This window comes from Microtus oregoni, unplaced genomic scaffold, assembly GCF_018167655.1.
Source record: "Microtus oregoni isolate MIOR12 unplaced genomic scaffold, Mior012 000053F_ref0000044, whole genome shotgun sequence".
NCBI lineage: Eukaryota > Metazoa > Chordata > Mammalia > Rodentia > Cricetidae > Microtus > Microtus oregoni.
This window is the reverse complement of record NW_024543829.1, coordinates 11,293,944-11,320,442: the sequence shown is the minus strand read 5'-3', so window position 1 is coordinate 11,320,442 and position 26,499 is coordinate 11,293,944. Positions and strand designations below refer to the sequence as shown.

At 39.0% G+C, this 26,499-nt stretch overlaps 1 protein-coding gene across 3 annotated transcripts in view; it reads left to right on the top strand.

The window, feature by feature from the left end:
* Vps13b (vacuolar protein sorting 13 homolog B) overlaps positions 1-26,499 on the top strand; it is a 470,084-nt gene that overhangs the window by 145,536 nt on the left and 298,049 nt on the right. For all 3 annotated transcript variants that reach the window (XM_041637454.1, XM_041637453.1, XM_041637452.1), the window contains exons 20-21: positions 17,771-17,880; positions 20,506-20,653. In XM_041637454.1, coding sequence (XP_041493388.1) covers positions 17,771-17,880; positions 20,506-20,653 — 258 coding nt within the window. The remainder of the gene's footprint in view (positions 1-17,770; positions 17,881-20,505; positions 20,654-26,499) is intronic.

Below are 26,499 nucleotides of genomic sequence, written 5' to 3'. Positions count from 1 at the left end.
TACTCCAAAGTTTCATGGTACATTTTAAAATTTTTGAGCAGACTGTTTCTTAGTAGTATTCTTAGATTGCTTTTTGTTTTTTTGAAACAGGGTCCTTTTCTTTGCCCTAGGCTGTTTTAGATCAGACTGTATGACTCAGGCCCAGTATTCTCGGCAAATCTGCCTCAGCCTCTCGAGTATGGATTTTACAAATGTGAGCTACCATGCCTGGCTTACTTTTAGGTCTTTAACATTTTTGATTTGAAAGCAAAATTTGTGGATTGTTAGGGCAGTATAATTTCTTTAAAGAATTGAGAGGGCGAATGTAAACTTAAGGATTCATAGATACGGTGGATATTCTAGTAGAAGACAGTCTTCATTTTATATAAAAATACTGTATGTATCTTTAAAAGCAGGACTTTTATTGTCTGCTGTGTTGGTTATCCTTGTCTGTAATAAGGAGCAGTTTAAATGGAGAGCGAGACAGGCCTGACCATCTAGTTCACTGGTTAGGTGAAGCACAGCTCAGTTATGCTCTGAGTAAGGATGCATATGTGCTCAGGGTAGAGTGTTGTTTGCCAACATAAGGACCTGAGCTTGATATCCGGTGAACGTGGAAGTTTGCCTTTAATTCCAGCCAGAAGGCAGATGTGGTACCTCTAAATCATCAAACTGGCTGGCTATAGTTGAGCTCTGGGATAGATCAAAAGGCCCCACCTTAAAGAATAAGGTAGAATTCAATGGGGGAGAATATTCCCAACATCAACTTTTGACCTTCATATGCATCTACATGTTGCATACCATATATACACCTGAGTCCATATGTGGACAGACATACATACTCATGCACGTTATATACATACACATAGAAATAAGAGTTTGATGCACTGGGAATTGGAGGCAGGCTGCTGGAGGCTCACTGTGTGATGTGTGACTGCAATGCCTGTAATCCCAGCACTGGCAATCGGAGGCAGGCTGCTGGAGGCAGCCTCCCATTTCCCTCCCCCTCCTCCCACCCTTCTCCCCCTCCTCCCACCCTTCTCCCCCTCCCCCCACTCCTCTCCCTCTCCCTCTCCAGTCCAAAGAGCAGTCAGGGTTCCCTGCCCTGTGGTAAGTCCTAGGTCCTCCCCTCTCCGTCCATTTCTAGGAAGGTGAACATCCAAACTGGCTAGGCTCCCACAAAGCCAGCACATTACGTAGGTTCAAAACCCCCTGCCATTGTCCTTGGCTTCTCATCAGCCCTCATTGTTCGCCATGCTCAGAGTCCAGTTTTATCCCATGCTTTTTTCAGTCACAGTCCAGCTGGCCTTGGTGAGCTCCCAATAGATCAGCTCCACTGTCTCAGTGGGTGGGTGCACCCCTCGTGGTCCCGACTCATTTTTTTTATATTAGTGGTTGGCAGATTTTTAAAAAGATTATTTATTATGTACAGTGTTCTGTCTGCATTTATGCCTGCAGGCCAGAAGAGGGCACCAGATCTCATTACAGATGGTTGTGAGCCATCATGTGGTTGCTGGGACTAAAACTCCAGACCTCTGGAAGAGCAGGCTGTGCTCTCAACCTCTGAGTCATCTCTCCACCTCTGGCAGAATTTTTTGAATGTAGATAATGAATATTTTAAGTTTTTCTGTTCTGAGTTGGTGGCTGATCCGTGCTGCTGCTGTTATAGCAGGGCAGCAGCCAAGCACCACATGTAAGCGGATCAGTAGGATGCATTCCAGTAAGTTTTATTTAGGGAGATTAGTTTTCATTTCATGTGGTTTCTCAAGTTTTGCATTTTTCTTTTGCTATTTTAAAAAAATCAACTATTCCTCCCTAGTTTTCAGATGCTGTAAGAGCAGGTTTTGCTTTACAGAATACATTTTGCTTATTCCTTTCGAAACTGAAATGAAAGTCGGGTCATGGACACTCCAACAGAGCACCAGAGACTTCATTTTCCATGAATGAGCTATATCATTGTGCTACTATTGTAAATGTAAAGCACACTGGGGTATGTGCATGTATTTACACATGGACACACGTGCATGTATGTGTAGGCATGTATACATTTGTGTTGTGCACCTAATAAGGAGGCCACAAGCGTCCCTTAGATGTTGTTCCTCAGTAGCTACCAACCTTGATTTTTAAACATTCCCTCACTCGGACCTCTAGGCCTCAACAGATATGCTAGGCCACCTGGTCGAAGAGTCCCCAGGGGCCTCCTGCCTGTCCAACATTGGATTAAAAGCATCATGCCCCGTTTGTAGCTTTCTCATGTGCTAGAGATCAATCTCAGGTCTTCATGCTGTAGGAGAGAGTACTTCCCTGACAGATTTGGGAAGGATAACTTTTAGAGGCCGTGTCTAGAATGGTTATCATGTTCCCTTAGGTTGTGAGATGAATTAGTACACCCTTCTCCTACCTAGACTGGCTAATTAATGAGTAGAATTATTTTGATCTGATATCAGCAATTGCTGCAGAATACCTGTTATCATGAACAAGAGCAAATGGACACAAAGGTGCTGTTTGGTATGATTGCCTGAGACATACATGAATCCTCACAGACCCGCTGAAAAGCCTTTTTTATTAGAATGTGAACTGCTAGTCCCTATCTTTTGAACACTACAGTGTTTCAGTCCTTGAGTGTGCTTACAAAAATGCTTCTGCCTTTTCCCCACCAGACACTGGATCTTCCTTTCTGTCTGTCCTTGAAAATATTGTTTCACCGGCTGGTCACCTTGTTGGATAACTGAAAAAACTTCTGCTTCTGATTCATAGCAGTTCCAGTTGAGGATGGAGCTCTACTCATCTTTATGGAATCTCATCACATTAATAGGACTGTTAGAGGAAATGGGATTAGATACAATTATTAAAAACATGAAGTTGGGCGGTAGTGGCACACACCTTTAATCCCAGCACACAGGGGGCAGACGGTAGCAGATTTCTGTGAGTTCAAGGCCAGCCTGGTCTACAAGGGCTAGTTTCAGGACAGGCCCCAAGCAGAGAAACTCTGTCTTGAAAAACTGGAAAAAAAAGAACTATAACTAAAGTACCAATAAAAGCAATGATGAAGAAAATAGCCATCAGGTGTGGTGCACACCCCTTTACTTTCAGTGCTTGGGAGGTAGAGGCAGGCAGAACTCTCCATTTGAGGCCAGCCTGATTTATGTAGTGAGTTGCAGGCTAGCTATAAAAACCAATAGCATGGATGAACTCTAATATTTGGATGGAATAGCTAGTAGTTGTAACCAGCACAGCTGGCAGTATAGCATTTACTTCTAGGGCTTTATAATTTCAGGGCCAGGTCCTTGAGGACACGTGCTTTGAAATGATACTTCTCCAGATTATAAAGATCAAAACCAGTGTGAGCCAACAGACCTTTTCATCATGTGCTGTGACTTTCGGAGCATCGAATCCCATCCTAGCATCTTCGTCATCTGCACTCCATCTTCTCTGCCTAGGTAGTGATTAACAGAGCAGTGACGTTTCAAGTCAAAGGAAAGAGTTTCTGTTATTATGAGAAAGTTATTAACTTTAGTTTATGTTGGGGGAGGCTTTAATCTAGTCTAATACATCAGTTTTATGATTTGGTTACACATAGGGAGTGACCACATAGCTTCATGTACCAATCACACTTGACCTAATTTGATGTAAACAAATAAGAACTATAATATAAACAGATGGTTTAAATTTAGCCTTTTATTCAAAATAAATAGACATTGTTATGTATTTTATTATAATTCAAAATACAGAAAGTACTATCAGTCCTTTGAATTATTATAGGAAACATATGCTCATGGTCTGATGCATATATAACATTTGAGGTTGGAAAATGCTATGGAGTGAGATAAAGCTAGTAAATGACGGGCAAGAGCCAACAGAGTTCGGAAGAAACAGTGACTTAGAGCCTAAGGGATGAGGAAAAAAGTATTTGCTTAACATGAATACTTTATGGATAGCGGTATCAGATACTAAAAGAAGTAATTATTTTGAACAGAAACTGCAAATACAGATTTGATAGTCAGATGACCAGATTTTGAATCCTCTTCTCCAGACTTATTAACTTTAGATATGTTACTTAGATATGATTTTTCTAAGGTTCTTCTTGGGTTGTTAGGATGAGTGTGGGAAAGCCTGTGAATAGAGTGGTAGCTAATATTTTCCATGTGTTATTATATAGTTTACATCCTGGATTACCATTAATGAATAAAGAATCTGCTTTCGACCTATAGCAGGGCAGAACTTAGGTGGGGAAAACTAAACTGAATGCTGGGAGGAAGGAGGCAAAGTCAAAAAGAAGCCTTGTAGCCCCACCAGAGCTGGAGGGAACTTTACCCAGTAAGCCACAGCCACATGGTGATACATGGATTAGTAGAAATATGTAATATTTAACCAATAGGAAGCTATAGCTAATGGGCCAGGCAGTGATTTTAATAATATAGTTTCTGTGTGATTATTTTGGGGCTGAGCAGCTGGAAACAAACAAGCAACTCCTTCAACAATCCTCTTCCTCAAGGACACTACAGCAGTAACTCCCTCTTTCTCTAGGTCAAGACCATTTATGTTTTCCTCTCTGCTGGATCAGCTTCAGCAGCTATAGATGTTGCTATGGGATAATGCTCTTATACACTGTAAAGATTTGTCATCATATTGATTTAATAAAATGCTGGTTGGCCATTATCCAGGTAGGAAATATAGGCAAGGTGACCAGATGAGGAGAATTCTGGGAAGAGGAAAGGCAGAGACACAATCACCAGCCAGATATACAGAGGAAGCAAGATGAGAATGCCTTACTGAGAAGATACCAAGCCACGTGGCTAAACATAGACAAGAATTATTGGTTAATTTATGTTGTAAGATCTGGCTAATAATAAGCCTGGGATAATAGGTCAAATAGTTTATAACTAATATAAGCCTCTGTGTGCTTATTTGGTCTGAATGGTTGTGGGACCATATGGGACAGAAACCCATCTACAAGATGTGTTGCTTCCTCTGCCATCTTAAGAATCAGACACTACCCTGGGTTTCATTTTCTCTTACCCATGCACCATATTCAATTACTTTGTTCACATAAAAACTTATAAGAATCCTCTATCCCCTGTCTCTCCATGTCTTCTTGTGTTTCTAAACGTTTCTAACCAATTTGTTACCCCCACTCCCTTTCCTTCGAAGCTGCTCTTGTCCAAGTTATGAGGGACTCAAGTTTATCCAGTGTTTCTTTCTCAGCCCTCACTTTATCCTTCTGGTGGCAGTATTTGACAAAGTTGGCATTTTCCATGTTTGGATCATTTGCTCTGCTTCTCACTTCTCTGGGTGCTCATAACTCCATGGTCTGATCCCTCAGGATTCCCTGGGCCTCTTGGTTTTGGAGGTGCTGAGTGCTTGGTACTCTAGCCTTTCTCCTTCTGGTCCCCACCAACACTGCTGCTGTCATCTCATTCAGAGTTCTCAGTGCCGTGGTTGTCTACTCTTCTCTTTATCTCTCTTGGGAAAACTTATTGCCTTTCATTGTAAAAAGTATTTCTATTAATAACTGCGAATTTTAGACAATGAAATTTATCACATCACTGCCAACTCCTCCCATCCAGTTCGTCTCCCTGCACCTCTGTGGTAGTTTAAATGATGCCCCCCTCCACCAGTGTTCTCATTCTTTTGAATATTTGGTCCTCAGTTGGTTGATGAGGGGGAGGCTGAAGAGATGTGACCTTACATCAGGAAGTAATATCACTAGGCAAAAATTAGTTTCAAAAGACATATATCATTCTTTTTTTTCCTTACCTTTTTTTTAACTTTTTTTTTATTGAGAAAAGAGAAAAAAAAAACAAATTTCCTCCTCCTCCCAGCCTCCCATTTCCCTCCCCCTCCTCCCACCCTTCTCCCCCTCCCCCCACTCCTCTCCCCCTCCCTCTCCAGCCCAAAGAGCAGTCAGATTTCCCTGCCCTGTGGTAAGTCCTAGGTCCTCCCCCCTCCGTGCATTTCTAGGAAGGTGTACTTAAGATTGGCTCCCCCCACTACTGTAAATTTTGCCAACTACTCAGCACTAGAGAAGTCATCAGTCTTAAAGGAGAGCCTACAGTCACTGCTAAACCAGAGTAATAACAATCTTGTCATTTGTCCGCATATCTACAAATAAGGGTAGTCCTCACTCCTTATCAGGGAAACTACTTTTTTAAACAGTTGGAGACCATTTCAGCAAACCACAGTCAATCAAAAGGCAGGGTTGTGGTACCTAGTCCCAGGAGATACAGCTGCAAAACAACCCCATTGTTGAGTCTCTGAGAACATTGTGGAAGGAGTGGAAAGAGATCAGGGAGTTTTGTCTCTTAGGAATGTTAGAAGTTACACCCATGAAGTATTACCAACGTGTCTGTCTGAACATGAACTGAACGGGATGCCTTTAGTATACGTGGCACAGTGGACCAGGACATGGGGTGGGGGTATGGGTACAGGGATCCAAGACAGCAACCACACACGAAGAAGCACAGACAACCAGGGGATGCTGAACATGGGTGAAGTAGTTCTCTAGGGAAGAACACGCTATTTGATATATAATACTGAACTGTCAATCTGGACATACATATGAGTAACATTATATAGACTGAGCAGGTTATATTTAGGAATCTATATGTATATGCATAAATGCATGTAAGAAAAATAATGAAAGAAAGGTCATGAATTTGAAAGAGTGAAGAGCAGTATATGGGAGACTTTGGTGTGAGGAAAGGGAAGGGAGAAATGATATAATATTAAAAAAAATTATGACTTTTCAATCTTTCCTGCCACTGTGACCCTCCTCTGCCCTCAGCTACTCTAACCCTCTAAAACTGTGGTCACAATTAAACACTTTCTTTTGTAAGTTGCCTTGGTCATGGGGTTTGGCATTGCAATAGAAAAGTTACTAGTACATTCACTAATTGTGTTTAGTTTTCTTTTTTTTTTTAATTTTTTTTTATTGCGAAAAGAAGAAAAAAAAACAAACAAAAAACAAGTTTCCACCTCCTCCCAGCCTCCCATTTCCCTTCCCCTCCTCCCACCCTTCTCCCCCTCCTCCCACCCTTCTCCCCCTCCTCCCACCCTTCTCCCCCTCCCCCCACTCCTCTCCCCCTCCCTCTCCAGTCCACAGAGCAGTCCGGGTTCCCTGCCCTGTGGTAAGTCCTAGGTCTTCCCCCCTCCGTCCATATCTAGGAAGGTGAACATCCAAACTGGCTAGGCTCCCACAAAGCCAGCACATTAAGTAGGATCAGAACCCCCTGCCATTGTCCTTGGTGTCTCATCAGCCCTCATTGTTCGCCATGTTCAGAGAGTCCGGTTTTATCCCATGCTTTTTCGGTCACAGTCCAGCTGGCCTTGGTGAGCTCCCCGTAGATCAGCTCCACTGTCTCAGTGGGTGGATGCACGCCTCGTGGTCCCGAATTCTTTGCTCATGTTCTCCCTCCTTCTGCTCCTCCTTGGGACCTTGGGAGCTCAGTCCAGTGCTCCTGTGTGGGTCTCTGTCTCTATCTCTATCCATCACCAGATGAAGATTCTATGATGATATGCAAGATATTCGTCAGTATTGCTCTAGGATAGGGTCATTTCAGGTTCCCAATCCTCAGCTGCCCAAGGAACTAACTGGGAACCTCATCTTGGGCACTAGGGAGCCCCTCTAGGGTCAAGTCTCTTGCCCACCCTAAACTGGCTCCCTTAACTAAGAATTGTGGTTCCGTGCTCCCCTATCCACCTTTCCTTTATCCCAATTCTCCTGTTTCCCAGGTCCCCCCTCCTTCCCTTCTACCTTTTCTCTCCCCATCTCCCTTTACCCCCATGTATAACCTCAGAAGCACAGACATTAAGGGCAACATTGAATAAATGGGGGTAATAGTTTTCTTTTTGAAAAACAAACTGTCAAGTTCAATTTGTGCTATACACCCTCCCTCCCTCTCCTAGGTGTAGGGCCATTCACTGGAGCATGGTCTGCCTACTAGGAGCCACACCCTTAAGGAAAACTGACTCTCTCTTCCCAGATGCCATCAGCTGTCCATAGATCCTCAGTGGGGTGTCATGAGGCTCTCCCCACTCGAATCCAGTATATTGACTGTCTTGATCTTGTGCAGGCAGCCACAGATGCTGCGAGTTTATGAATAGGGTGGTCCTGTCATATCCAGAAGACTCTTATTCCCATCTTCCCCAACCTTTGAATTTCATAATCTTCTTCTGCACTGGCTGCGGAGCTTTGGGGAAGGGCTAATGACGTTATGGTTGAGCACCGCACTGACGTGTCTCTACTACACTGTGACTAGTTGTGGGTTCTGGGGCTAACTACTACCTATTACGTAAAGAAACTTCTTCGATAAGGTCTGAGAGATGCACTTATCTATAGCTAGAGAGATAACAATTTATAAGGTAGTTTGATGCTGTATCTTTCCAGCAGACAAATAGATGTTCATCCCTGGGGCCTTTGAGTGCCTCAAACATGGATTCTTGACCAGATTTGTCATACAAGACATGTTTTCCCTCCTGTGGAGAAGACCTTAAATAAAACCAGAAAGCAGTTGGTTGCGCCCTTAACATTTGTATCACTGCTATACTTATGAGCATATCTTGCCAAAGTGGTTATGATTGCAGTTTCCAGGGTTCACAGCTTAGGTGACTCCCAGAAACCTGTATGATATCTCAGTATGACAGTTGCAGGAAGGAAGCCTGCTCAGCAGAACTCTGTTACTCTGCTTTGAGACCAGTGTGTGTGGTATCCCCACCAGTGCACGATGCGCTTCTGCTTCTTCTCCAAGCAAGTCTTAGAAACAAAGCATGACGCCATCTTAGCTCCTTTTACTCACATTTGCTGTCTAACATTGTGGAACAATATAGTGACCCTTCAAAAATATTCTAATATAACTAATATGCCATATTGAATTTTTATCTATTTTACTGTAATATTAAATGCTTAATGAATTTTTTTTAAACTTGTAATCTTGACCATTTGCTTTGGAGTATAGACTCAAAATCAGAAGCTCAACTATTAGCTGAGTCTGATAATAATTGAATAGTGCTACCATATAGGTGTATATAATGTTTTACTCTTGTGATCTGCCACATTTCCATGTAGAATCCAAGTAATGACATATAAATCTTTCATCTAAAAATATTTCATTGAGGAACACTCATTTCAACAGTCATTTCATAAAATGCAGTTCTTATGTCTTTGCTCAAGTAGAGAAATGTAAATTACATATTTACAAAGGAGCCACATTTCTAGTGCAGATCATTTTGACCACATCAGAGTGCACCACATCAGAAACTAACTGGTTTCACATTTAAGGGCTCTTAAATACATTTAAGAAGCCCAAGCATTTCATTTTGGCCGTACTCAGATGGATTTTTATACATTTACTTTAAAAAAGATTTTACTGATAAAATGTTAAACATAAAGTACCATTTGTATATTGGATACTTTTAATTTGGATAAATGTTAACATGCTTTGTTAATTTATTTTTGCTTATATCTTTTAGAAACAAAACACAATATTATGATGTGCCAAGTCTACATGCCTCAATATTAATAATGTATTTCTCAAATCTAATTCTTTTAGATAAAAGTCAGCATTCTCTTTACTCTCTCAGCACAGTGAACAGAGATTCCTTGAAGTCATCCCCGTATGACACAGTACTGAAATTTGACTAGTTAATGCCCCCCCCAATGTTACTTAGAGACCAGTTTGTTTAAATCAGAATTCATTCAAGCAATCAAGAATCTCTTAAATGTCTTGTCTTTTGGACCTTTCTTTCCCCGTGTTCCTCCAAGGCTCTTATTAGAAGTGGCATCACTTCAGGCTTTTTAGAGTTTTACCCTTATGGTCTATTCAACTTTTGTTCTGTCCTTTTCATTTCCTGCATATTAGAAGTTAGATTTGCTACATTCAAGTTAAATTTTGTTGCGAAACTTGATAGATAATGGTAGTGTATATTTCACATATCAGAGGTGGCACATATATTTGCTCACTGATGAAGTCATGATTCCAGGACTGATTACTAAGTGGAGATAATGTTATATTTTTGATGTGGGTTTATTTATTTTGAATTATTTTATTTTTTTTAGCTTATAATTACATCATCCTTTTTCTCTCTCTTCCCTTCCCCTCTTCCGTCTTTCTTTTCTCCTCTCTTCCCTCCATATCCTCCCATACATCCATGTTTGCTCTTTTTCAAATTCCTGGTCTCTTATTTCATTAATTGTTGTTTCATACATATATTATGAGCATAACATCTATGAGAAATCTTTTAAGTCGTCTTCTTGGACATAGGACACAGCACTAGCCTTTCACAAATGCTGTTATTGTCCCTCTCCAACTAAGTTGACTAGAGGCTTTCTGTCATAAAGTTTTTTAAGGTTTTAGAAGTAGACTTAATTTCTTAAGATATATTGTTGTTAAGGACAGCACCAGAGAAGACAAGTTCAAGCAAAATGTGCAGCTTTGATTCTATGCTCAACACCTACTCCATTTCGGCAAACAGCTCCTTTCTTAGCATCTGCCCATGTGGTTTTATAATCATTCCATGATCATGTAGCTTTGCTGTTGGCAAAACCCAAGATAAATATGTCAGATCTCTTTGTACCATGAATTACCAAGTTTTATCAATTTTTGTTAGTATATTAGAAATTGCTTTCGGTCTTTATATTATCACTGTAATACTTGTAGTAAGTGGCATTGGTTGAGGCTTCAGCAATCCCCGAGAGAAAAATCACTGCTGTTTCCACCACTGTAAGGGACGGTCTGAGTGTCCTTGCCTCTGTGCATCGTATGATGGGGTCTGTTCTTCCTCTCGTGTTTCTCCAGCTTTCCTGTCAGTTCTATAAATGGAAACATAAGTAATTGTGTACTTAAGGATGTGGCTCCTGGTTAGCCTAATGCTTTGTCTGTGAATAATAGAAGCATGTCCCCCAAATAGTTCCCTCTACCAAAATGCTAAGACGGTTTCTGTGCTCCTTCTCCAGCGTCTACTGCCATCCTTGTTATGTAAGAGACACAAGTTTAGAACTCATTCAGTGAGCACAGAGTTTAAGTGGGAACATTCCAGGGCAGTGCTGACTTATTATTTTATACTATTCTATGCTTGAAAGAAAATCTCTGCTCTCAAAACGTCTTACACCACCGGAGACTGCAGTAAGTGATACTTAGCCTAGGAATCTCAGTGTGTGAAGATAAATGCAAACTCACATCCACCTTGGGTTATTGAGTCCTTACTATGAAAGTGTTAGGATGCACTCTTTGGTTATTGTGCAGAGATATTATTTTGCTTCATCTGTATTAGTTGCTTTATTCATTACCTCCACTACACTAAGAATTGTGTATGTATTCTTATCATTTTAATATGAGAAAATACAAGCCTAACCTTAAGGAAATAACTCTACTGAAATTCAATTCCAGATCTTGTCACCATGAAATAAGATAACCCTACAGTGAGGATTTGAGAACCTAGTGATTTGGGAAGGACTGCAATCTGTAGCAATTGAAATGCTTGCTAGTAGTTTAAAGTTATTGAGGAATCTTAACAGTAGTCCAACTATTGTTAATTTCTCCTCCAGGTTTACTTTTAAGTTCTTACTATAATATTCTGGGGAAAATTGTTTTTTAAGAGTGTAATTTGATCATATCCACAATTTCATGCTACTTTCTACTCTTCCTCAATTGCTCCCAGCACCATCCCAATTTGATTTCTTTTTATTTTTTAATATAAGATACAGAATTGGTTTACAAATTTGATACTAAATATGCCTCAGCAGTATTTTTAAGTTATATTTTTTGTGTCCCGCACATTTTGTTAGCTTTGTTTATGATTATTTTATTAGTAGTATTGAAAGCACTACAAATCATGCTTTTGAACTGTCTTTGAATGTGATGGAATTAAGATTTTCAGAAATGTGTTATTAGATGATTTCTCCTTGTGTATGCATCATATCTTGGAATTATTCACAACCTAGATAGTGTAGCATTGCATGCACTTCTGGGGCTGTGTGTGCATGTATGCGTTCATGTGTGTGTATTACTGTTAGAGCCATAATGAAAAACACCATGATCTTATCTTTAAGTCATAATTTTGTACTCTGCCTAAGTGTTTTCACCTGACTGGCATCCCAGTTGCTTTGTTACTCCAGAAACACCGTGAAGACATGAGGAGGCATTGCAATGGGGCATTTCGAAGGCTACAGTCACTAGGCAACACGAATTTGTCAGTTACTTTACAATCTAATGGGTCTGTCTTATGTGTGGACACTTAGTTACAAAAATGATATGTGTGTTTTGATATGTTAGATTTTGATGTGGGTACATGACTGTAATATAAAGTTAGCCGTTTTAAGGTTAAACAAGTCACTGGCATTTAAATGTTGCATGGTCTCTAACTCTCTTTAAGTGTTGTATGGTCTCTAACTCTATTTAATTGCTGTATGGTCTCTAACTGCATTTAAATGTTGTATGGTCTCTAACTCTATTTTAGTTCCAAAACAGTATTGCCGTTATTATCCTAATCTGTAAGAGGAATTTGGTATTTTAAGTAATTGCTTCCTATCTCCCCAGTTCGTGAAAGCCACCAGTATCTTCTGTTCCCATGGTCTTTCTGTCCTGGAGATTCTGTGTCTGGCTTCTTTGATTTAACATGAGGTTTTCAGACTTTATCCATGTTGTGCTATATCGGTATTTATTCCTATCTGTTACCACACTTTGCCTGTGTCTGTAGCCCAGGATTTATTTCTCGACCTATTATATTATGAATATTCATATTGCTCCTACCTGGCTGTAGTGACTACTGCTCCTTAACACATACATATGCCTGCATGCACACTTGGACAGTGTGCATCTAGAGCAACTGCTGAGTCAGTTGTGTGCTAAGTCTTGAACTTTTCGGAAGCTGCTGATCTCCTTTCCATAGTACCCGAGCCATTTCATTCCCACCACCAAGGTTTGTGGGGGCATTTTTCCGTGTTCTTATATACACTTGTAGGTATTGTGTGTGTGTGGTTTTTAGACTTCATTGTAGTTTTGCTTTCATTTCTGAAATGATACTGCTGTTGAACAGCTTCTCATACATCTGTGGTCTTCTGTATATTGGGCCTCTCCCCTCCCGTCGGGTATTTACATGGGTTCATTTGAAGACCTGTTGAGTCCTGTGTACAGACTTACCATTGGCTTCTTTTCTGAGAGTTTCAACCACCAGTTCTCTCATTTCCACTTTGTCTTTTTGGTTTGGCATTTCTGCCAGCCAGCAGATAGCTGCCTTCTTCTGGGTGTCATTCTGGAGTTGTTGGGCGTGGCAGTAGAATGTGAGTTTTGAGAGTAATGTTTAATTGTTCTTCAAATTTCATTGTCCACGGTCCTCTGTTAGCAGATTTCCAGGGTCTTGCGTAGCCTTGTGGTACAATGTTAAGATGATTTTCGTAGTTTTTTTTTTTTTTTCCTCTCTCACACAGGAGTTAGAACATGGTCTGGTTACTCCATCTTGGTCTCAAATAGAATACTTTTATCATTACATAGGAGAAGCTGAGGTTTAGAGTATCTCATTTCAGAAGAAACCTGTTGAGATTCTTGTGAGGAATTCATCTGAGCTCTTCTGTGCCGTCACCACATGGGAGACTCTTCTTTTTTCTTTTTCTGACACTCTGCTGACTGCTTTAGATGGGTCTGGAGACTGTCAGTTGCTTTACTGTGCCAGAGGTTGTGATATTGATTAATATTCTCTGGTGACTAGAAAGCTCTCTAAATTAAATGTGAATCTGATCTATGATTACAGGCAAGAATTGAGAAATTTAGATAAGGGCAAATACTTGTTTGGAGAGGAGTCTGCAGATGCATGCATCACTTGTGGGTGAAGCTCCTCCTCCTTACTTGGGATGGTGCTCTTGCTCCTCCCAAAAGAGCTTACAAGATTTTGTAGGACACACCTTTCTTTTTAAAATAAGGAGCTTATGATATTAGGAATTATTTGTAAACTGTTCAAAAGGGTCTTGTCAATAAGATATGTTCAGGCAGATAAAGTTTGTGTAAGGGCATAGCCTTGTTTTTAATAATAAATGCAGATTTGGAAGTAAATGTGTATTAGTTCTTCAATTTACTTGTAAATGGTTAATAAAGATAATATGTAAGCACAGATACATGCACATAGTGAAGATAATATGTAAACACAGAGACATGCGCATGGTTAGTATAGATAATATGTAAACACAGAGACATGCACATGGTTAGTATAGATAATATGTAAACACAGAGACATGCGCATGGTTAGTATAGATAATATGTAAGTACAGAGACATGCACATGGTTAGTATAGATAATATGTAAACACAGAGACACGCACATGGTTAGTATAGATAATATGTAAGTACAGATAGACGCACATGGTTAGTATAGATAATATGTAAGTACAGATACAGCTCAAAGCAATTTTCCTACTTTACATTGAAAATTGTTACATCATTTAACCTCCCATTAGCACTGTGCTATCAGACCTCAGCGAACATCTTTTAAAGAGCCAAATAGATGATAAATATTAGGCTCATGTGCCATATAATCTTCGTAGCAGCAGCCCATTTTCTTGCTAGAGTGCAAAGTTAACGCAGACAGCGAGCAACAAGTGTGGCTGTATTTCAGTAAATTTCCTTTATACAAATTAGGTGACTGGCTCAGAGTATGTGGACTGAAGCATATGTTACCACTAATAATTTCCCTTGTCAGTGCTTAAATTTAATCTTTTATAATTGTATGTCAAGCTTTAAAATTAAAGAGTTGATGAACTTCAGTGTACTTATACTGTTGTTTTGAGATGGAATCCTGATTGCTGCATGTGGCCCTGAACTCACTGTGAATCCCAGACTGTTTTTCCTAAGCTTTCCTAGTATATGGGAATAGGCGCGAATCACAATGTAAATAAAATCATTTTTAATTACATGTTATTGTAAACCTCCTCATCGTTTAAGACATTAGGGTAGGGAGATACTAATGTCCATTATAATCCTGCTTTAATTGTATCAACAATTCATATATTTTTGTCTATTCTGTATTTTTGGAATATATTTTGTTTATTTCTTTTTGTATCCTAGATAGTAATTGCCCTGTATTAACTGAGTAATATATTTGCTTTTTTTTTTTGTTTTGTTTTTTTGAGACAGGGTTTCTCTGTGGCTTTGGAGCCTGTCCTGGAACTAGCTCTATAGACCAGGCTGGCCTCGAACTCACAGAGATCCGCCTGCCTCTGCCTCCCGAGTGCTGGGATTAAAGGCATGCGCCACCATCGCCCGGCTTATATTTGCATTCTTAATCGCTGTAGCCAGATACTCCATTCAATACCAAATACTGTTTAGAAGTTAGAAGTCTCCATTTTTAATCTTCTTATTCCTCATCTAATCTTTACATCCATGTTAAGCTTCTAACCTTGATGTTCTTTTTAATACTTAGTGTTTCCAGCTCTCCAGTTTTACCTAGATCTTATTTTATGATTTTGTTACCGAGAGAAAACACAAAATTGAATCTCCTATCATTTAATCCACTGTCAGATAGGGTAAAAAAAATCCTTTGGACTCCAGAACAGTACTATTCCATAGAGTGTTCTGTGTAGTGTGGAAACAGCTGTATTCTAGATTATCTTCACATGCTCTAGTAAGTATCAAAAATATTAGGTAGGCTACATTAAAGATGGAGTTTTATCTTCATTTTCCCCACTCAAAGGCCAACGTATTAGTGTGGGAAATCAATTTTAGGTTACTTTCTGACAAACCTGAGCCTTGGATTTTTGTTTGGTTTTAAAGAATGAAATAAAGCAATAAAAATGTTCCAAGGATAACAGTTTTAGAGTTCTGGTACTTAAAATCAGCCATGGTTTTGAAAGAATTAAAAAAACAGCTTGCAGCTAGAATAGAGAGTAGTATCCTGTTAGTAGAGGCTGTTCTGTGATGTGCTCCACTAGCTCTCAGGTGAGGGGTGAAGCCACGATACTAAATATCAGATAATACTTGAAGTCAGGATTTACTATTAATAAAACTTTTAGTATGAAATGGTCTGTAATTGAACAGAAATACATAGTATCATCTCATCTGTCTTCTGTTACAGTGATTTTGAAAGGGTTAAAACATCTATTGGGTTAAACATTTAAGGATTAAAACATAGAAATTTAAAAACTTTAAGATACTATAATGTGAATGACTCAATATTCTAATTGATTTAGAACATCATAATAAAAATATTTATGAGCAAGACAAATGACTAAGTTGGTATTAAAAAGATTTCTACTTTAGTGTAGGGTTTTGAGTTTGGATCCTTAGCACCCATTCAAGAAGTTGGGTCGGCTGGGCCTTCCATGCAAACACAGGATCGAGTAGGTGGAGACTAAAGGATCTTGAGACCTGATGTCCAGTCAGTCTAGCAGCATTGAAACCCAGAGAAATACTGTCCCAAAAATTAAGTGGAATATGATTGAGGAAGATATCCAGTACACACATATGCACACGTGCCCATATATATGTATACACATGCATGAGCATATACACACACCAAGATTCAAATAAAATTTTATTAGACTTTCTGCATGAATCTATAAACCAAAACACATGCATATGGTATTTTATTCTGTGCATTTGAAATTTTGCCCAGATATGGGAAATTGTATATATCAAGATTAAAATGCTAAATCAATATAGTATAATATGAAATAATAAAAAATCTGAGTCAGATGCAAGGGGATTGACAATCAACTTTGTAGTTTCTAAAACAGTGTTAGAGAGATTCTATCTTGAGCTGGTTGGCAAGAGTAACTACAGGGAAGTACACAGATTCATTTTCATTCTCTGATACACACGCATGCGTGCACTCTGGAATCTAGTAGTACATGTTCAGTTCACATTGTCTCACTGTGAATTCAAGACTAAGGGAAATATGTAGTTCTTTTAACGTGTGTGGGGATCCCAACCTTTTGACAATGTAATGGGCTAGAAAAAATTGTATATAAAAAGTCTCATGATGTTTGCAGGTGTTTCTTATTTATATGGGCCACATTCGTAGTTCTCCTTCATGCTTGTTCCCAAACCACCTGTGACACCTCTACCACCTTTATTACATGACAACATTCTTACCTTTATTGAGAAAACTGAGTTCTCAGTGACCAAAATGAACCAAATTGTTAGTATTGTGGTCAATCAGAGAATTCAAATAGAACATGTCAGAAGGATGTGTCGAACTGGAGGTTTAGGGAAAGATAAATGCATTTCTAGTTTACTAGTGTTAGTCAGCATTTGTATCTAGTTACTTGACAGCCCCAGTGATGACTTTAGAAGACAGGGAAGGATTCTCTGTAGCTGTAGAATGACCTCATTATCACGCAGCTTTTCCTCCAGTTCCCCCACTCACTCCTCATGGTTAATGGGCTCATTACCATTGTGCATTTACCTCTTGCACAATATGAGCTACACTTTATATGTTTATTCTGCTTTTAAAAGACAAAAGTGATCTGAATGGTATTTAGAAATATTTTATTTTATATTCACTGTGAAAAGAAGCATTTGTTTTCTACTGCTGGGTTCTTCGTGCCTCAGAGTTGTGTTTCTGTCTAGAACAGTTTTCTTGTGGCCCAAGCCATTTCTCTCATAATTTATTGCAGGATGCTCTCTCAGTCCTGTTTTGTTTTGTCTTGTTTCTCTGGTTAGTGCTCAGGCCCAGGTCATCTGTGGCTCTGCCGGCGTGCCTGCCTCACTGTCCCACAGCCCGAGTGCAGGCGTGGTGTGCACCCTAACTATAGGAGTTCGTCGTTTATGTCTGTGCAACTGTAGTAATTCAAAAATATTTTATTTCAGGTGCTGTGTTTCTTTGTAGTGTACAAGGATTAGCAGTTAACATTGACCCAGTATTGTATACATGGCTCCTCTATCAACCGCAGAAAAGGACAAACAGACATATGCAGCAGGTGAGTGGGTCTAAGTTTTTATTCTAACAAAACCATCTTTTCTTTTGTTGTGTTGGGTTAGATGCTGCTGTTGTTAGTGACTCAGATTAGACGGTGCACTTATGCCATGGAGTTAGATGCTGCTGTTGTTAGTGACTCAGATTAGACGGTGCATTTATGCCATGGAGTTAGATGCTGCTGTTGCTAGTGACTCAGATTAGACGGTGCACTTATGCCATGGAGTTAGATGCTGCTGTTGCTAGTGACTCAGATTAGACGGTGCACTTATGCCATGGAGTTAGATGCTGCTGTTGTTAGTGACTCAGATTAGACGGTGCACTTATGCCATGGAGTTAGATGCTGCTGTTGTTAGTGACTCGGATTAGACGGTGCATTTATGCCATGGAGTTAGATGCTGCTGTTGCTAGTGACTCAGATTAGACAGTGCACTTATGCCATGGAGTTAGATGCTGCTGTTGTTACTGATTCTCTTCTTATTTATGTGCCAGGATCTCTTTAGGCCCCATTTTATGCTTTTCAACAATCCGTAATTTTATTTATAAGAACTTGTGTTCAGCATAGTTTGGCTGTTGAAGTAACTTTCTACATAGTTGCTTATAAAGCAGAAAGATTATCAGGACCAGTGTGGACAGTCCTATCTGTTGTTGCCCTCTTTGGATTTATTTAATAAATTTGCTTTGAACTTTAACTCTGGTGTTTTGATAGTTCATGCAAAAAAAAGTTGTGACATGTATTCATTTAGAAGACTGTAAATTGCAAAGGAAGAATAGGTTATTGTAGTTTCTAGAATCGTTAATGAAACATGCTGTGTTAGGATACGTAAATTTTACAATGGGTACTGCTCGCTGGTATTCCATTCTGAAGGACAGGAAGGAACTGTGTGAAACTCCCATGAGCAGACCTGGATCTGAAAACGCTTGCTACAGAGTGCTGATGGGGTTTCTAAAGGATTGTACCCATGGTAAACATGCTGAATTTGAATCTGCAGAAGGAGGGCTGTGTCCGCCTTTGTTTGGTATTCCTTTACCGTGTAAAGGTCTCAGTCCCTCTGTTTCATCCTTTCCTCTAAAATTTAGTATTATGTCTTTGTTTTTTTTTTAATTTTTAGAAACATACTCATTTTAATCCTTATTATGGTTATAATTCTCAGAGTACTTGATTTCTCTTAGGTATATTCATGATGGGCAGTGATTGATGGGTTTATTAGGCCACTGACTTAGAACTCAAATCTCCTGCCCTTAGTGTCCCTAATGGTGGAATCATAGACATGTGTCACCATGCCTGTCTAAGTATTTAAAGTGTTAAATAGATTTTAAATATAATTAACATAATACTAAATATATTGTTATAACCAGGTACAAAAATATACTTGTTTTCACATTTTCAGTTTTTTTCTCATTCTTAGTATAGATTTCCACTTCCCTTCGCTGTCCTGTTGGCATGTTTTGTGAAACTGTTGTTATTGGGAGAGCCACAGTGCAGCCAGCCACATGTGCTGGGTTATCCTGAACACCAGCTTACCATAGCTGTCATTCCTTGTTTCCCCAGCTGCACTTTCCTCTCCGTTGTGGCTAAAGCCCAGTATTTGATGATTCATACAGTTCTGCATTGATCTTTGATTCTGCAGCAAAATTACTTATTTTGAGGATGGGATGTGGGGACCTGACAGCCTTGTCTTGGATGTCACTGGCAGCAATCTCACTTTATTTCACTGTCCAGCTCAGCGCCCTGTGCTCAATCGAGATCCATAATGCTTCCCAGCTTTCTCTAACTTGTGTTCTGTGCTGTGACTGCCACTTCATCAGACAACGTAGAATTCTGAGTTTCCCCAACGACTGGACTGTCCGTATCCTCAGTAGTTGTCCCCTCCCCCTCAGTAACATTACTTCCTAACTGTCACATTCACAACGGGAATTTCAGACTTGAGGTGGTCTCCCGGTATTGTGGTTATATTGCCCTTTACAATTTATGCTGACTTACAGCTTTATAGATTTTAACACAGAATTCTCAACCCTCATTTGAAAACACTGGGAAATTCCGTAAATGATATTAATTGTTATTGTAGCATTGTTATGTTTTTCACTTTTGTTAACCTCTCATTAACATATAAATTTAATTGAATTACTTGAATTATTTGTATTGAAAAAATTAGTACCATTGTCTTTCAGTATCCTTGAAAGACTCTTGGCTCAAGGAACTAAAATGTGTTGATGCTTGAGTTGCCTATGTACAGTGGTATAGAGTATCCCAACCCAACCTCATTATATCCTGCTACACACCTGAGTATCAGTAATAATGCAGTAATGCCTGATGCAATGTGAATGCTGTGTAGAGTTGTCCCCTGTGTGTTTTAGGGAAAAAGGACATGAGAAAAGACCCCTAAAAGCTTAGTAAAGTTGCATTCTGCCCTGAATATGCTTGATCCACAGTTGGCTGAGTTCATAGCCAGAACTCATCAACAGGCAGGGCTGGTTCTGGAGGAAATCCTCCAGTAGTGTTGTAACATAGTTCCAGAGTCCAGATGGGTATTAACTTTTGAGAGAGAAAGAAATTTACCCCAGCTTACAGAATACTGTCCTTGTCCGTGCTTCACAAAGATGCTCGTTTATTCTTACTGTCTTCCAGCAGCCTGTGGTAGCAGTTCCTCTTGTTCCTGCAGTGAGCAGGAGGAAAGAAGAGGAGCTCTCTGCTGGAAGTGCCCCATTGGCAAAGCAGCAGTCATATCAAGCCTCAGAATATGCCAGCAGCCCTATCAAAACAAAAACAGTCACAGGTATGTGTCAAGAACAGATTTATCAGTTTTTTGAGGATTAGTTTACCTTATTATTCTTTCCCGTGCTTTTGTTAGAAGATAATATTAATTATTGGGGTAGAAAAAAATTAAACACAATTTACCATTGTATTGATAAGTTCTAAACAATTAGTCTTTATTCTTTATAACATCTAAAAACAAATGGTATAGTGATTATTTTCTCCTTCAGACTACTGGTGTGTACTGTAGCAGTGGTGGTCTGGTCCTGGGGAGGGTTCTGTCTTTAGTTCCTCCAGCTTTAGAACACTCATGTTGTATAAGGATACGTCAAGATTTATAGATGTTAAATTCCATGGGCATAATGTCCTGATTGTGAATTATGCATCCTCTCTCTCAGGTGCCTATCACTTTTGCTTCTCTTGGAACAAAATATGGTAGCAATAATGTTGTTTCTTGAGAACAAACATTTCTTTAACTTAGCATTTGATTTTTGAAGTTTTTAATTAATTTACAGTGTTTGCTTTCTTTTTTTCTATAATTGAAAATAGATTTTTCTTACATAATATGTACTAATCACTGTTTCCCCTTTCTCTACTCCTCCCATCGGGATCCATTCCCTCTCTGTCTTTCATTAGAAACAAACATATAACAATTGTAATAAAAAAGATAAAAGCTGATACAGCAAACAAACAGATGGAAAAGTATCCAAGGTAATGCACAAGGAACAGATACCCTAATGTTTGCACACTAGGAATCCCATAGAGACAGTAAACTGGAAGCCTCAGTCTACCTGCAGAGGACCCGATGCCGACCTTGCAGGTCTTGGGCGTGTTGCTTCAGTCTCTGTGTATCCTGTTGATTTAAAGGGCCTGGTTTTCCTGGTGTGCTCATCCCCTCTGGCTCTTACACTCTTTCTGCCTCCTCTTCCACAAAGTTCCTTATGCCTTGAGGGGAAACATTTGATGAATATATCCTTTATAGGGATGCTTGGTCCAAGGTCTCTTTTTCTCTGCATAATGCCTGGCTGTGGGTCTCTGTATTTGTTCCATCTGCTGTAGGAGGAAGCTTCTCTGATGTTGGCTGAGCAAGGCACTGGATATGTGATCTATGACTGTAGCCAAATGTCATTAGGAGTCATTTTATAGCTATGTTGTTGCTATTATTATTGTTATTACTATTGTTGTTGTTTGAACAGTAGTGTTTAGTTTTACCCTAAGTCCTTGGGCTCTTGTTTTTGGTTACCCAAGCAGTGTTGGGTATGGGTTCCTACACATAATAGCCTGTGATCCTCATTTTTTATTTATATTATATAATAAATTCATGAATTTGGACAGTTATTTGTAATTTATGATCATTTGCATATATCTCCAAATTTTAACTGCCCTCTACAATGGAAGAATGAATTTTCCAACGCTTGTTTTTCTTTTTAATGGGATGAGTTTTTTTCAGTTTCCAAGGCAAGGCTCAACTTGAAACCATTCTCTTGCTTCAGTGACCTGTATTAAAGGTTCATACCACAACATCAAGATTTTTGCCTCATTTCTTACCTATATCATTTTCATATTCTTTTTTTAATTTAATTTTTATTTTTCTGAGACAGGATTTCTTTGTAGTTTTGGAGCCTGTCCTGGAACTAGCTCCTGTAGACCAGGCTGGCCTTGAACTCAGAGATCTGCCAGCCTCTGCCTCCCAAGTGCTGGGATTAAAAGGTGTTGCACCACCATCACCTGGCCTCATTTCCATATTCTTATCCACTGATGCAACGTTGGTTGCAAGTTTGTCTCTAATGAAATTATGTAGCATTTTTAGTTCACAGTGACCCAAGCATGGTGATACAAAGCAATGTGTTTGATCTGGCTTTTCATTTTCAACAAGAAGCACCTGTGTCTTTTTTTTTTTTTTTTTTTTTATTCTGGCGTAAGCAATGCTAGCACCAGGTGGCAGGGTACGTGCTAAAAGACTGGGAGCACAGTTAACATCAACAACACAGCAGCGTAAAATTTTCTGTGCTGTCAAGAAAAAGCTGTGCCCTCCTAGTTAATGAACCATTAATGGTAATCACAGCACACAGAGGGGACTCCCAAAGAATGTACATTATCAGGTTAAGTCTCATTGAGTCTACCAACAAAAGCCTATGCAGCCAAATTTTGGTGCTTTTAACTGTTGCAGATAACATGAGAAAAAAATTTATGAATGTATAAGCCCTTTACACATACACGGAGTTGTTCAATGAAGACAAAACATGGCATCTTCCCTTCTGTTTTTTTCATGAGTTTACCATGTCATTCTAAAGTCAACAGTTTCTTTAAAGAGTAAAAGATTCATTCTGGTCATTCGCAGTGTACTTTTTCAGGTCAATGATGAGACTGCCAATTCAAGTTAATACTGTTGATTCTATGGCACTGATTTTTTAATATCTAATTTTAATAACTTGATTAAAAGCAAAATGAGTAACACTACTCCAGTCAGTATCCATCTATAGCAATTCATCTCAAAGTGCTCAGGCCGTCCTTAATTTGTTAAGTTTGAATTTGAACAGGTATGTTCCTCATTAGAGTGTGGAATTAGTAGTATTAGTAGTATTAAAACTACATTTTTGTGGATTTATGTATTTCAGAAGTTACTTGCTTTAATCATGCAGTTAAGTTAAACTTCCATTCTTTTGTAATTAGATATTTAATTTCATTGTAAAATATTAAAGAACTGAAGATAGACATTAATGTGTAATGTGTAGTTGATTTTATACTCTGAGATAAAATGTAGTTGAAAAATGTTTTTCTGCCTTAGAAGAGAAAACAGTTGTGTTTCAAGAATTTTCTCCTTTGGAATATAGATAGAGACCCTATCCACTATAGAATATAGATAGAGACCCTATCCACTATAGAATATGATAAGCATCACAAGTTCCAGTTCACCCAAGTTCACTCCAAAGAATCAGTGAGTTTGTTGGACCTATTACAGATCATGGTGAATAGAGACCCTGTCCCCTATAGATGATAACGACCATCCAACGTTCTATTCCTCCAGATTTACTCTGGGGAATCGGTGAGTTTGTTGGACCTATTACAGAGCATGGTGACCCTGAAGCAGCTTCAGTGAAAAGTTGCACCCACCATGGGACAAAGACTCGTGCATGCTTACATAGATGGAGCCCCAGTCCTACTCTTTAGCTAAAGAGGTGCCCTAGAGCAGAGCTGTATATCCAGCCCATGGGCTTTTGAGATGGGACCTTGTGCTGGCATCACAAATTTTGAAACTCTGCCTTACTATTTTGAGTTTTAGCCTAGCATTTATTCAACCAGGGGGATGAATTAGGATGTGTATAATTTTGACCAGCTCAGCTCTCAATTGTATAATTTCTCAGTTTTAACTGTTTCATTGTGAATTTTTCCCCCAGAAATTCATTAACTTGAATCATTATAAAAGTGATTTGAACTATAATGTCAGTTAACTGTGAAGTTCTTTGAAAACACATTGTGGTGTTGATAAGTACATTGCAAGTGTCTCAAATATGAAGTTCTTTGAAATAAGTAGGTTAGTCTAGTTTTTATATGAATTGGCAAGAACTCAGCAACAACTCAAGTTTGTTTAATATAGTCTTTTCACTCCCTTTTAGCAGTCAGAAGAAGATGATAGTTTCCAGATGAGATCCTGAATGTCACATAGTGATGACATACATTTTCCTGGTTGGCTCAGCGTGAGATGCAATTTTGCATGCCATGTCACGCTGACTAGCAGAATCCAAAAGCCATTATTTCCCAAGGGGCTTTCAGGAGTGATAGCATTGGATGCAGTTTGTGTTGCGATGAAAACTCCCAGGCACTGTTGCCGTTTTGTCACAGGTCGCTTAAAGCTTTAAAATACCCACTAGCCATTAGAAATTAGAAAGGAATTGTAAGGGTCATTTTCTCTTTCAGTTATTTAAATGTGTATTGCCAAGTGAGGTTACCAAAAAATAATGATCATTGTAAAATACAGATCAAAAATAAGTAAGATATGGGAAATAATTAGTAAATAAAGGATTAAAACCTGTAGTTTTGACACTAACCCCAATTCAAATCAAACTAATCACATACTCCAATTTACTTCAATTATAAAACAATACTAAAGTTATGTATTCCTAATCATATAATGCTGTGTGCCAAACAAAGATGTGTAGAAGCTCTTTAAAATTGTACACACACAACAGGTAGAGATCACGTTTTTGTGTGTTTTAGATGTTAAAAAGAAAGTGTAGATTTGAAGCAGAGTAAAACTTATTTCATCTAACATTTTCTCTAACAGTCCCTACCTTGAAGGTCTTGGGAGAGTAATCTTGTTTTTGTTTTCTACCTTGGGTCCTAATCATATGCAAATTATTTTAAGTCTATTCCAGGGCTTCTCAGATAGAACACTTCCTGTTCAAGCCTGTTGATCTGAGTTCAATCCCTTGGACCCAGTGTGATAGGAAAGAATGGACTCCAGGCCGCTTCCCCTTGACTATCATACACAGGCTGTGAACAAGGGCATCACACACTAATGATAAAATATAATCCAGTATTTCAGTGAATGTGTGCAGAATACTTAGTTCACATTAATACTCTTCCTTCTTGTTTGTTATCTCAAGCTGTTTGTAATAACAATACTTTTCTTCTTTTTCAAAGCTGCTGCAGAGCTATTTTGCTATAGCTTTCTGCTTAAGTGTCTTTAGTGTTCCACAGTCTGGGATGTGTTGTGGCCTATGCTGTCTTAGATACATTTACCCCTGTGGCTCTCCCTGTCCTGCCACTTGACATGTTTCAAGGCTACAATCAAGATTCCTGCCCCAGTGGCTCTTGATTCTTTCTGCTCTATCTCCAGCGTTGGTACTTAGGATCTGCTGTGTCTCTGTCTGTATCACAGTGTAGCTTTGGTGTTTAGGATCTGCTGTGTCTCTGCAGTGTCTGTATCAGTGTATAGCTTTGGTATTTAGGATCTACTGTGTCTCTGCAGTGTCTGTATCAGTGTATAGCTTTGGTATTTAGGATCTACTGTGTCTCTGCAGTGTCTGTATCAGTGTATAGCTTTGGTATTTAGGATCTACTGTGTCTCTGCAGTGTTGTCTGTATTACAGTGTAGCTTTATTGCAGCCTCAGTTTGAACATGCAACATGTATACTCTGTCCTGCATGTACCAATGTCAAGACAGCACTCTGAGGAAAGCTGCCGAGATGCCTTGACTCACTTTCAAGACTGTGTGATGAGGTGCAGTGTTTTTACTGTGTATGATTCTTCCCGTTGTAATGGGTGCATAGTAGTTTAATTATGGAAAACAAGGATTTTTAAAGTATTTCTTTGGCATGAAAGTATCAAATTATTTTAACTTTGGGTTTTAGCATGATAGAATGTTTGATTTAAAAGATTGCTGTTTGAGTTGCTGAGTGAGTTTCATGAAAAAATATTTCAGTGGATTTTGGTTTAGAATTAGGACAAATTCTAACAGTTTGAATAGTATCTCAGCATACTTCTGACATTTTTAATATATTTCCATGGGGTGGTTTATTCAGCATTGGTAATTAAAAGTTCAAGTCACAATGCACACTGAGAACATTGCAGTTGGTCTTCATACCTGTCAGTTGTTTCGTGCTAACATAGGGAAGCACCTCTGTATCAGAGCATGCACATTTGCTTTAATATTTATAAGTGATAAAATTATGTAAACCAAAGAATTGTTTCAAAATAAATTTCTACATGTTCCACTGTGAGTAGATGTTTGATTTGTATGCCTGTGTATCTGTAATAGGTATTTGATTTACTGGATCTGAGCGGCAGTCTTTGAGGGAGTACGTGTCAGTAAGTATGTGTGGGGCAAACACAGTGGCCACAGAATAACTGTATGGTTGGCATAAA